This window comes from Trachemys scripta, chromosome 3, assembly GCF_013100865.1.
Source record: "Trachemys scripta elegans isolate TJP31775 chromosome 3, CAS_Tse_1.0, whole genome shotgun sequence".
Taxonomy (NCBI): domain Eukaryota; kingdom Metazoa; phylum Chordata; order Testudines; family Emydidae; genus Trachemys; species Trachemys scripta.
In genome coordinates, this window is record NC_048300.1 from 58,190,261 (window position 1) to 58,203,196 (window position 12,936).

Genomic DNA, 12,936 nt, shown 5'->3' on the forward strand with positions numbered 1-12,936 from the left:
AAAAGCAACAGAGGGTCCTGTGGCACCTTTGAGACTAACAGAAGTACTGGGAGCATAAGCTTTCGTGGGTAAGAACCTCACTTCTTCAGATGCATCTGAAGAAGTGAGGTTCTTACCCACGAAAGCTTATGCTCCCAGTACTTCTGTTAGTCTCAAAGGTGCCACAGGACCCTCTGTTGCTTTTTACAGATTCAGACTAACATGGCTACCCCTCTGATATTAATCAGCTTGTTGGTCACAGGCTCCCAGAGAAAAGTCTTACAGGTGCTAAACTCAGTTGGGTCTGTCAGATAGACATGGTTGAGAAATAGCAGGGGTGCAGCCCAGAGATGAAGATTAAGAGTGGTAAAACTGCATGGTTCAACCCTTGAGAGAGATTAATGCAGGCAGGCTTATCATCTGAGGGGTGCACTTAAGAAGGACTAAAAGGGATCTAAAGCATAGCTGACCTAGTAACTATGACAGAAGGTTGGTTGGGTTACCATGCCCTCAGGAACTCATAGGGACAACTCAGCAGATCAAAAATTTGGTACCCAACTGCTGCAAGCCATATATCCTGAGGAACTGAACCACAAGTCCAATAGATAACTTCCAAACTTAATTACCGTGTCATATGATGTGTCAAAGTTTGCTACATCTTCACGAAAAATTTCAACGGACTCCAATAGATTACTCTTAAATTTTGGCTGAACTTGAACCAACTCATCTTGAACACTGACCTAAAATATAAATGAATGCCCATTTATAAATAAAATATTTAAATAAAGTTATATCTTTAAAAATACTAATAAAGAAAGGGATGTCAATTCTATACAATTAAGTTGATTTGTTACATTAAAAAAACTACAGAAGCATTGGACAAAAAATAGCTTTTTATTCAGACAGCTAAATATGAAAACAGAGATTAAAAAAAAATCAAAATAAAAACTCTAACACCTTCAAAGCATTATTCTCTTACAAGATGCTGTAACTGCCTCATCTTTAAAAAAAATCAGAGTGGTCAAAACAAACTAAACTAACTAACTACAGAACAAAACCTGAACTTCATCCATATTCAGAGATTTTTTTAAAAAGTACTAGGGAAGGACAAAAAAAATGGATAGGATTTAGCTGCATTCTGACTATGGGAAGTAACTTATTTTTCTCACTATCATTGTAAGAGGTGACCAATTCCTATATTGGCTACTCTTGGAGCAGTACAGCTTATTTATTAGTCCCTTACTCTCATATAAGCCTAATGACTCACACTATCTTCTAATGAGTAGTAGAAAAAGTACAGTTTCAGATTCTTACAGCTTTGGTCTGTAATTTGTTAAAAGAATATCTAAGTGTATCAACTCCTTCTGATTCCTCTTTTGTCACCTCAACTTCAAATCTATTTAAAATACTATAGGCTTCCTATAAAAGAAGAAAAAATAATTATGATACAATTCAAATTTATTTGCAGGAATACAAAGTTTGTAAAATATACTTTAAAAGAATACACTCAACTTAGTTTAGGCCCCAAATTTATGTTTTGTTGTTGTTTTTTTTAAAAAGGGGGTTGGCTGAAGAAGAGCCAGTCTCTGACTACAACAGATACAACTAATCTTGTAATGAGCAGAGCTGTGTGAAATATTAGAGGCAAATTTAGAAACACTAGACATTGCCTGTGTTAATGTTCACAGAACCGCCTAAAAATGTATTATTATATAACATGTTTTTCATGCTAATTACATTTTTTCAAAGTAGATTATTAATTTGTATACTATATGGATATACATGTACATTTTGAGAAATGTTCCCAACTCTGGATGATTATCAACACCACACTGCATATTTCAGAGGTTTTGTATCACAAGGAATGTCACTGCAATAGGTTCAGACTGATTTATCAAGTGCTTTCACATATAATAATGCTAGGATGAGACTAACATTGCTTGATTTTTTATGTAGTTTGGTTCTGTTAATGCTGCAGCTTATATATTCTCTAGTTTACTACCTTCATTGTAGAAATAGGGCACAGATTATTTAAAGGAGAAAATGGGATAATTAGTTTAGTTTAAGGTTCATGACCGAGCAGAGAAAAATTATAACCAAGACAAAAGGCTGAGTGAAGTATGTAAGCCACTTGCTTGCTATTGTGTACTTGTAGCGTGCATTCTCTCAGTTTACGACTGCCTATGAATACACAGTTCTTTCTTCCCTGCAATCCTCTATGCTTGGAAACCTCTTCGTATCTCAGCTCAAGCCTATACCATCTCCTCTTCTAAGTATTCCCTTAACCCACACTTCAGTAAGGCTTATGAAGACTTGTCCTCCCCTCAACAAAGCATTAATTAAATCAATGAGGGCGTAAGGGGGACAAAAATCAAACATGAACTAACAAGTAACTTGCTAATTATCATTGCTCTATATCCTAGTTTTTATCACATTCCTGGTTTATATGTTTTCCACTTAGGGCACAATCCTGAAAATATTTATATTTAAAAGTGACGTACTCATGTCAGTAATCCCATTGACGTGCGTGGAACTTACAGGTTAGCAAACTCTATAGTATAGACTGTAAACACTTTGGGTCAGGACCTTATCCTTACACCCCTCTCTAAGTATGTAGGACACATTTGGAGCTATTAAAATAAAATAAATAAATACTCATCAGATTCAGCAACATTTTCCCTACACATTTATAACAACATGAATTGGCTATACTAGAAGACATGTTGAACACTGCTGCTACTATCAGAGTTTATTATTGTACTATAATCATTGTGGTTCACCATCTCTCCCATGATTGTTTGCATACAGCGTACAGGTCACAAGAACTGGTAGAAAACTGGGTGCATGGTAGATTCCCAGTAGGGAACAAGGTGGTAGTTTCCTTTTATGGACACCCAGCCAGCCAGTTGGCTATAAAATCCCGCTTGGTGCTGTTCTCTATTTGCTTTACCTGTAAAGGGTTAACAAGCCGACAGGTAAAAGGAAAGGAGCGGGCACCTGACCAAAAGAGCCAATGGGAGGGTTAGAACTTTTTAAAATGGGGACAAAACTTCCCTTTGTCTGTGTGTTGTGGTTCTCCGGGAAAGAGGGAACCAGGGAGCAGTTATGCTCTGAGAAGCTGAAGTCCAGATATGAAAATCATCAGATCATATCTAGAACTATTTATTTAACAACCCAGATATGTAAGTAGATCAGGAGTGTTTAGAAAGATGTGATTAGGTTTATTTCTGTTTATTTCTTATTGGCTTGTGGACTCCTCTGTGCTAACCCCAAATGCTTTTTGTTTTGCTTGTAACCTTTAAGCTGGACCTCTAGAAGGTTATTCTTGATGTTTAATTGTTGTAAGTGGGTGTTTTTTAAATCTAGCAAAAGCCTAAGTGCCAGATGTGTTTTTTAATAAAATTTACCTTTTTTTAATAACAGTATTGGATTTTTGGTGTCCAAAGAGGTATGTGCATATGTTGTTTAATTAGCTGGGGGCAACAGCTATTTACTTTGTTTTCTTTCTCAGCTCTTCCCTGGAGGGGGGGTGAAAGGGCTTGAGAGTACCCCACAGGAAGGAATTCCCAAGTGCACCTTCCTGGGTTTCAAGGGGTTTGCATTTGGGTGGTGGCAGCATCTACCCATCCAAGGTCAGAGAAAAGCTGTAACCTTGGGAGGTTGAAGTGGCCAGTATTAATTTTTAGAATCCTTGCGGGCCCCCACCTTCTGCACTCAAAGTGCCAGAGTGGGGAATCAGCCTTAACAGACTTGTATACCTAATTTGAAAAACAGACACTAGAACAGGGCTTGTCAAAATTAGGGAAATTTGCATCAGTGTAACTACATCACTACAGTTACTTTGGTGCACACCCCTAGACACACTGTACTGGTGCAATACTAGGTTTTCACTGTGAACACAATATGCAGTTATACTAGTGCAAATTTCCCTAATATAGAAAGTCCTTATTTGAATTTAACATCAATATCCAGCAAACAAGCACAAGAGAATCTCAACAAATGCACTAAACCAGTGGAAGGACTTTCCTGTTTTATGTATGATCCGGACAGAATACTACTAGAGATATGAAAATGAAACATAACCCCTGACAGGCATACATTATTAATATTATCAGCACTGTGTGGAGTGCTTTATAGATTTGTAGAAAGATATAATTCCTACTTCAAAGTATCTACAAACTAGGCAGACAACATAGAACACAGCAACCAGTTAAAGGAGGTAACAAAAACAGCATAAATGAATGCTGAAATATGATACTTTTTGTTATTTCTATGCTTTTTTATTTTTTTAATAGCGGTTGTGAACCTGTCCATGAACAGAGGACTGAGGTTTGTAGGGATATTGAAAATACTCTTATTCTTTAATGTCAGTTACATCCAACATAGAGAAGTACTGACATCAAAGAAAGCAATGAAAGAAAGACTGAGTCTATTTTATCTGACAAAATTAAAGGTGCAACACCAGGTACACATTGAACTTTGTTGTATTGACGTGCTTTTCCTGACTATGCCTTTACATTTGTTCTTTTTGTACTTTTGTAATCATTTGAAATATTTAACCACTATCTTTCTGGTATCATGGTAGTATAACTAGTCTTCAGAATGGAAAATGTTAGCATTTAGCCTTTTCCCTCCTTCCACAAAAAATGGATAATTAAAAAAAAAGAAATTAAAAAACTGGGAAAACTAAAAGAACTTACACTAGAAAAATTATGTATATATCTCTGACAATGTACTGTGACTTCCTAAATGAAAAGTGGCTCTGTGCAGGGAATCTGGAAGGCAGAAAGATAAGATTGCAGGAGGCTCTATCTATGCATACAAAAAAGGGTAGGACTAGGATGGTGAATATCAAGAACAATAAAAGTGTTGCTGCAGGGAGGTAAAAGGGGAAAAATAAGTATTTTGTTTCCCATCCCTCAAAGTGGAGACTGGAGGAACATATACTCATCATTAGGGTTCTCCGAGTTTATTTAAAAAATCCCAAATTCTAAATAAATTATTTTATTCCAAAACAATAAAAATTAAGAAGTGTCTTACTTCAATAGGTCCTAAGGTCATATCCATTTGTATTTCATTATCACGTATGTTAGACAAAGCTTCCATTGCAAATCTGACATCATCTAAGTCACGAATAGGTCGAGATAATTTTTTCAAATATTCAGTTATAAATGATATCATGTCTGTCATTTTCTTCTTATATTCCTCATTTAAGTAACGACAGAGTAGCATCTTCCATGCTTTGGCTTCAATCGACAAAGCGAGTTTCAATGGTGCTGGATTAAAAAACCCAATAGTTTATTGCATCTAAATTTTAATGCTCTGAAGACAACTATACTACTTATACAAAAGAATCATGTGTATATCTTTAAAATATAATTAGTCAGAAAAATTACTATATAAAGTGAACTGAATTATTTCATTCTATTGTTTCATAATCATTTAAAAGTTATTTCACTTAATTTCTGGTTTATTTGTACATTTTATCAGCTTTAAAGCATCTTTATAAGTTTATCTCAGTAAAAGAACAAACATATGAGACTACTAACAAAAGGAGAAAATTATTCACTTATACTGCATCATTTCAAATTCACAGACAAAATCATCTTTTCATGTAAAATTAGTATAGCTTCATTAAAGTCAATGAAGCTAAACTGATTTACATCATCTGAGGATTTGGCATCTTGGGCCTATACTCTTTTACATGACTGCATCTGGAATACGCCACAACTAAAAATTTGAATTGTTACATCATATCATAAGCAGATGATACACACACACACAACAGAGAAGCAGAAGAGCCAACGACTGCTTCAGTTACTGATTATTTTTGGAACAAATAAGAATTTCAATAGACAATACTTCTGACCTCTAGCGATAGAACATGAGTAATTGCTAACCTAATATAATCATTATGTTTATAAAACAAGAATTGCACATAAGTTACTTCCTCTTCTATTATGTGTTTGCTAAAATGTTCTCATCCGAGCATTAAACAGCTGAATTTGAAAGAGCATGTTGGTGATCATAGATAAAACTTCTAGAAAGAGGCTTACATTTTTGAACCAAGGATGATGAATGTTCTTGTGGTCCATACATAATACAGGTTTTTCTTAATCCTACCAAGCTACTAACTTCAATAATATCTTGTGACAATAAGTTCCTCAGGATCATTGCACAAAAAATATTTTCTTTTATGTGTTCAAATTTGCTATCTTTCTATTTAACTGAATGTTCCTTATTCAAAAAGATGAATTGAAGTGTCCAATCTACCTTCTCTAAACCAACCATTCATTATATCTTTATCCTGTCCTTTCTTGTTCATTTTCTCTTTAAAATAAATTGTTCCACTTTTTCAATTTCTCTGTATATGGAAATTTTTTCCAGGCCGCTAATTCATTATTTTTGCCCCATCATTCACTTCCTCTATTTCTACTATATTATATACATATATGTGTGTGTATAGTGTAGTGTATTTATGGCCGTGTCGGTCCCAGGACCTTAGAATGACAAGGTAGCCCACTGTACCCCAAATGGTCCTTAGACTATGAGCTAAATACTCCTGCTAAACAATCTGCTCCCCCTCGTATTTAGTTGTGATTCTCGAAGTACCTTTCCTAGACCTGAAGAAGAGCACTGTGTAGCTGGAAAGCTTGTCTCTCTCACCAACAGAAGTTGATCTAATAAAAGATATTACCTCATCCACCTCATATATTAAGTAGAGTAACTAGAACTCAAGACCATATTTCAGGTGAGGCCTACCATTGACTTATATATACACCACTGTAAAGTTTTCAGTATTATTTTCGATCCCATTCTTCATGCATGCATGCTGATATTTTATTAGGTTCTTTTTATAGCTGCTGATCATATAAGCAGAGGCATTCATTTGACTGTCCACAATGTCCAGGTCTTTTTCCTGAACATTCTTGTTCAGTCTTCATAAACCTAAATAATTTTCTATTGTCTGCAAACTTTGCCACCTCACTGCTCACCTGTTTCCCAGATTAATAAATATATTTAAAAATATCAGTGCCAATATGGAACCTTGTGGCACTCCACAGAGAATCTTTTGCAATGATGAAAATCAACCATTTATTTCTATTCTTTGTTTTCTGTCTCTTAGCCAGTTTCTGATCCATGTCAGAACTTTACCTCTCACCCTATGAACTCTGGTTAAGTCCTGAAAAGACTACTTGATTTTTAAGCAAGGTTCTTTCCCTACTGAGACGTTCTACTGAATCTTTTTCACAAAGATCTTCATAGCAGAGATGATTGTCATCAGAAGGCTATTTTGAACATTGCAGTCAATAGATCTATGGCTCATTTATACCAGGTGAGGATATGGCCCATGGGTTTAGATATGATTGTGGATCAACATATAGCAGAAACAGTTTATTGCATTGACTCTTCCTTTATGATATGCACACAAGCATAAGGTAAATCTGCTACACGGATAGAGGGGTTACTTAGTTAATTAGTATCCATTATGCCTCTAGCGTTTAGGGTAGTGACAAAGCTCTTCCACTCCGGTCTGTTTCTGGTAAGCCTTTCAATGGTTCCCCAGCTGTGCCCCAGGGTTTTCAGCTCAGCTTCCACAGCTTTTCGCTATGTTGTTTTCAAGCAGCCTCATTTTTATTTGCCTTCAGGCGTCTATCTTATTGCTATTCTGGTGATCGATTCAGTTTCCATCCAAAGCACATGGCCAATTCATCTCCAACGCCTCCTGGTCTTGATTTGAGATTGTTCTGGGCCAAAATATACGAGGCATTTTTCTGAGGTAGTTTGTATGAAATGAAGGCAGTTTGGACATGTCATACTTTGTTATTCCCCAGCATTCTGCACTATAAAATAGTGTTGAAAGCACGCAGCTCTGATAAATCTTGAGTTGGTTTTGGTGTTGTATTTGATGATTTCCAGACTATATTTAAACTCCTGAAGGTGTTCCAGGCTTTATTGGTTCTGTTCCAGACGTCCTGGCTTGTTCTACTGTCCTGGCTGATGGTGCTGCCCAAGTATGTGAATGTTTCTACATTGGTGAGAACGTGATCCTCTATCTGTACTGGTGATGGTGATAGTGCATGACATCTGTCTTATTGTGGTTGATTTCCAGTCCAATTTGCTGAGTGAATGTATTGAGTCAGGTATTTTTTTCTTGTTTATGGTGTTGGGTATGTGATAGGGGAGCGAGATCATCTGCAAAGTCCAGGTCTTCAAGGGACAAGAAGGGGTGGAAGTTAATAATTCCAGTCTTAGGCCTGGTCTATCCTAGTCAGTTATTTTGGAATTAGCTGAGTTAATTAAAAAAAAATGAATCTGTCCACACCACCAAACCAGTTTTTTCGATTTAAAGGGCTCTTTAATCTGATTTCTGTACTCCACCTCGGCAAATGGAGTAGCGCTTAAATCAAGATTACAATCCCGGGTTAAAGGTATTGTGGATGCAATTCGACGTTATTGGCCTTCGGAAGCTATCCCAAAATGCTCCCTTGTGACTGCTCTGGACAACACTCTCAACTCCAATGCACTAGCCAGGTGGGCAGGAAAAGCCCCGGGAACTTTTGAATTTCATTTCCTGTTTGGTCACCATCAGCACAGGTGACCATCAGCACAGTCCACCATCACAGGCAACCATGCAGAGTCCACCATCACAAGAGATCACACAGTCCTAGATTCGCAGACAAGCTCCAGCATGGTCCGAACGGGAGGTACTGGATCTCATCGCATGTTGGGGAGATGAATCTGTTATGGCAGAACTACGTTCCAAAAAAAGGAACGCAAATACGTACGCTAAAGTCTCCAGGGCCATGACGGAAAGAGGCTACTCCAGGGACACAGAGCAGTGTTGTACAAAAATCAAGGAACTTAGGCAAGTGTACCAAAAAGCCAGGGAGGCAAATGGGCGATCTGGGTCACAGCCCCATACATGCCGCTTCTACAGTGAGCTGCATGCAATTATGGGGGGTGACGCCACCACTACCCCACCACTGTCCGTGGACACCTGCAAGGGGGGAGTTGCATGTAGCGAGGAGGATGTGTCATTGGAGGACGAAGAGGAGGAGGAGAAGGAGGAGGACAGTGCACAGGTTGCAAGTGGGGAATCCGTTTTCCCTCCTAGCCAGGAACTATTCTTAACACTGGAGCCAATAGCCTCCCCCAACTCCCAAGGCGGGCTCCCGGACCATGACCCTGGAGAAGATACTTCTGGTGAGTGAAAGCCTGATCGGAGCCACGCAGTGGGGGGCTGGGAGGAAGCCCAGTCGCGCTGGGCTTTGTTCGCGTTTAGTTTAAAGGGCTCATCCCAGCTCAGAGCCTCATCGGAACCATGCGGTGGGTGCAGGGGGTGGGGGAGAGGGTGTTGTGTGAAGCGATCATCCCAGAGAGCCTGCAGGCCCTCCTTTTATATGGCAAATCCACCAGGCACTGCTTGCTATGGGAAAGGGGGCCCAGCAATTTGAAAGCATTGAAATTAATGCAGAAGAAGCAGAACCCTGCGTGCCCCTAGGGCTTACCATGGCTGACTGCAAGCAGAATTCTGTTGCCCGGCCGTGTGTGATGGCTTACTCACACCAAGGTGGCAGGCACTTCAGTACAAGAGGCAAAATGCTAACTTGTACCGAAAGAACATTCGTTATTTACTATGAATTGCCTGTTTAACTGAGAAAGAGTGTCTCCTTTGTTCTCTGAAATGTATCTTTTAAAATACTACCCTCCCTTTTTCTCCTCACGCAGGTGCAAATGTTTCAGTGCGGCACCTATCTACTCTGTCCCAGAGCCTGGTCCAGATTAGAAGGTGGAAAAAATGAATTTGGGATGACATGTTTGCTGAGCTCATGCAGTCCTCCTGCACTGATAGGGCCCAGCTGAATGCATAGAGGCAAACAATTGCAGAGTCATAGAATATCAGGGTTGGAAAGGACCTCAGGAGATCATCTAGTCCAACCCCCTGCTCAAAGCAGGACCAATCCCCAGACAGATTTTTTCCCCAGATCCCCCCCTCAAGGATTGAACTCACAACCCTGGGTTTAGCAGGCAAATGCTCAAACCACTGAGCTATCCCTCCCCTGTAAAGCATTACAGGAACACAAAGAGAGGAGGGGCACATGTGATGAGAGCAGGCAGGACACTATGGTCAAGCTCATGGGGGAGCAAACTGACATGCTGCGCTGTATGGTGGATCTAATGCGGGAAAGGCAGCAAGACCACAGACTGCCGCTGCAGCCCCTGTATAACCGCCCTCTCTCCTCCCCAACTTCCATAGCCTCCTCACCCAGATGCCCAAGAACACGAGGGGGGAAGCTACGGGAACCCACACACTCAACACCAGAGGATCACCCAAGCAGCAGAAAGCTGGCATAAGCAAACTTTTGATTCGGTTTCTGGACTTGTCCTTTCCTCCTCCTCCATCCCCCAACCCAATACCCCCCCCCCCAGTCTACCTTCTGATTTCTCTCAATGTGTTGTGAAACAAATAATAAATAATGTTTTTTAAACAATTTTGACTTTATTTCCTTTCATATATATATAGAGGGTGGGTAACTTCAAGAGAAAAAAACACAACTGTCACACCGTACCCTGGCCAGTCATGAAACCGGCTTTCAAACTTCTCTGATGTGCAGCACACCCTGCTGCACTCTTCTAATCGCCCTGTTGTCTGGCTGTGCGAAATTAGCCATCAAGCGAGTTGCCTCAACCTCCCACCCTGCCATAAACATCTCCCACTTATTCTCACAGATATTGTGGAGCACACAACAAGCAACAATTACAATATTGGTTGTGCTGAGATCTAACCAAGTCAGTAAACTACGCCAGCGTGCTTTCAAATGTCCAAAAGCACATTCTACAACCATTCTGCACTTGCTCAGCCTATAGTTGAACTGCTTCTTACTACTGTCCAGGGTGTCTATGTACGGCTTCATGAGCCATGGCATTAAGGGGTAGGCTGGGTCCCAGAGGATAACTATAGGCATGTCAACATCCACAACAGTAATTTTCTGGTCTGGGAAGTAAGTCCCTTCCTGCAGCTGTTCAAACAGACCAGAGTTCCTGAAGATGCGAGTGTCATGCACTTTTCCCGGCCATCCCACGTTGATGTCGATGAAACGTCCCTTGTGATCCACCAGTGCTTGCAGCACCATGGAAAAGTACCTCTTGTGGTTTACATACTGGCCACCCCAGTGTGCATGGATATGCATTCCATCTATCGCCCCGCCGCAGTTAGGGAACCCCAGCACATTAAAACCATCCACAATGCTCTGCACATTTTCCAAAGTCGCTACCCTTGATAGCAGCTGGTCAATGACTGTGTTGGCTACTTGCAGCACAGCAGCCCCCACAATAGATTTGCCCACTCCAAACTGATTCCCGACTGACCGGTAGCTGTCAGGTGTTGCAAGTTTCCACAGTGCTATGGCCACTCGCTTCTCAACTATGAGGGCTGCTCTCATTTTGGTGTCTTTGTGCTTCAGGGCAGGGGACAGCAAGTCACAAAGTTCCATGAAAGTGGCCCTACACATACAAAAGTTTCGCAGCCACTGGGAATCATCCCAGACCTGCCACACTATGTGGTCCCACCAGTCTGTGCTTGTTTCCCGGGTGCCGAATCAGCGTTCTATGGCATGAACCTGGCCCAACGCCACCATGATCTCCCAATCGCCACATGCTGTGCTTCTAGGAATGTCTGTGTCCAGGTCCTCATCAGTATAGTAATCGCACTGTCGTTGCTTCCTCGCCCAGTTTTGCAGGTACTGCACATACTGCTCAATAATGCGCGAGGTATTTACAATGGTCAAAACTGCAGCAGAGATCTGAGCGGGCTCCATGCTTGCCGCGCTATAGCGCCTGCAAGGGTAATCCTGGAAAAAGGGCGTGAAACGAGCTGTTCAGTTCAAGATGGCTGATAAAAGGTGGGAAATGGTTGTCTTCTGTACCTTTCACAGAGGCGGGAAGCTCGCTAGAGCTGCAAGAGCGGGAGAGCAGAGTTTGCGGCAGAAGCTGTGCGGCTCAGTTCACGATGGCCGAAAAAAGGTGGGAAATGGTTAGATAAAAGAGTAGATAGAAAGACGAGAGGACATGCGAGGTGGATTCATAGTACCAGGAGACAGGTGGTTCACCGTACTGCGCCGTCTGCTGGCAGTATGAAGTCTGCCTTAGCTTTCACAGAGGGAGGAGCGAGTGATGACACACATCCAGAAACACCCGCGAGAATGTTTTTGCCCCATCATGTGCTGGGAGCTTAACCCAGGCTATTTCTGAAATATCGACTGGAGGACACTGTCAGGTATTTCCCATTCGTGTTCCTGGAAATATGTCTGCTTAGCATGTTCTCTGTTATGTTCTGGCACCCAGGGAGGTAAGATGACGAGATGGTTATGTTGTTATGTATGCACCAATTCCATAGTTTCATGGCTTCAATGCATAATGAATGGGAGCAAGCTCATCCTTGGTGATTGATATAGAACACACATGTCGGTCAGTATCTGGATTGATTCATTCCGTATGATCGGAAGGAAGTGTCTGCATGCATTTTATACCACCCAGAGCTCCAGGAGATTAATGTGAAGTTGGGCTTCCATTGGTGACTCCCTGTCTTATACAGTGTGCTGGTCCAGGTGAGCACCCCAGCCTAGCAATGACGCATCCATCGTAATTATTAGTGATGGTGGATCCTGTTGGAAAGGGATCCCTGTGCAGACGTTTTCTAGTTTTGTCCAGCACTTTAGGGATACAATGACTCTTGATGGTATCGTTACTCTTTTGTTTAGACTGTGTTTGATGGGGCTGTATACTGAGCAAAAAGCTTTTTGGGTGACTAGCTGTCCCTCCGTCATTATGGCTTTGAACTGCAGTCATTTTTCTTCTGGTAAGTCCTAAATAAATTCTTGCAGCTTACCATAATTGTCAAAGTTATATTTGGCTAGGAGAGCTGAGTAATTGGCAACCTGGAATGGTAGCATA

At 40.8% G+C, this 12,936-nt stretch overlaps 1 protein-coding gene across 1 annotated transcript in view; it reads right to left on the reverse strand.

Moving 5' to 3' along the window:
• Positions 1-12,936, reverse strand: part of DNAH8 (dynein axonemal heavy chain 8) — a 585,957-nt gene that overhangs the window by 329,508 nt on the left and 243,513 nt on the right. Inside the window, exons 30-32 of the mRNA XM_034764627.1 lie at positions 5,020-5,255; positions 1,294-1,398; positions 606-719 (exon numbers count right to left, since the gene is read on the reverse strand). Of these exons, the coding sequence (XP_034620518.1) occupies positions 606-719; positions 1,294-1,398; positions 5,020-5,255 (455 nt within the window). The remainder of the gene's footprint in view (positions 1-605; positions 720-1,293; positions 1,399-5,019; positions 5,256-12,936) is intronic.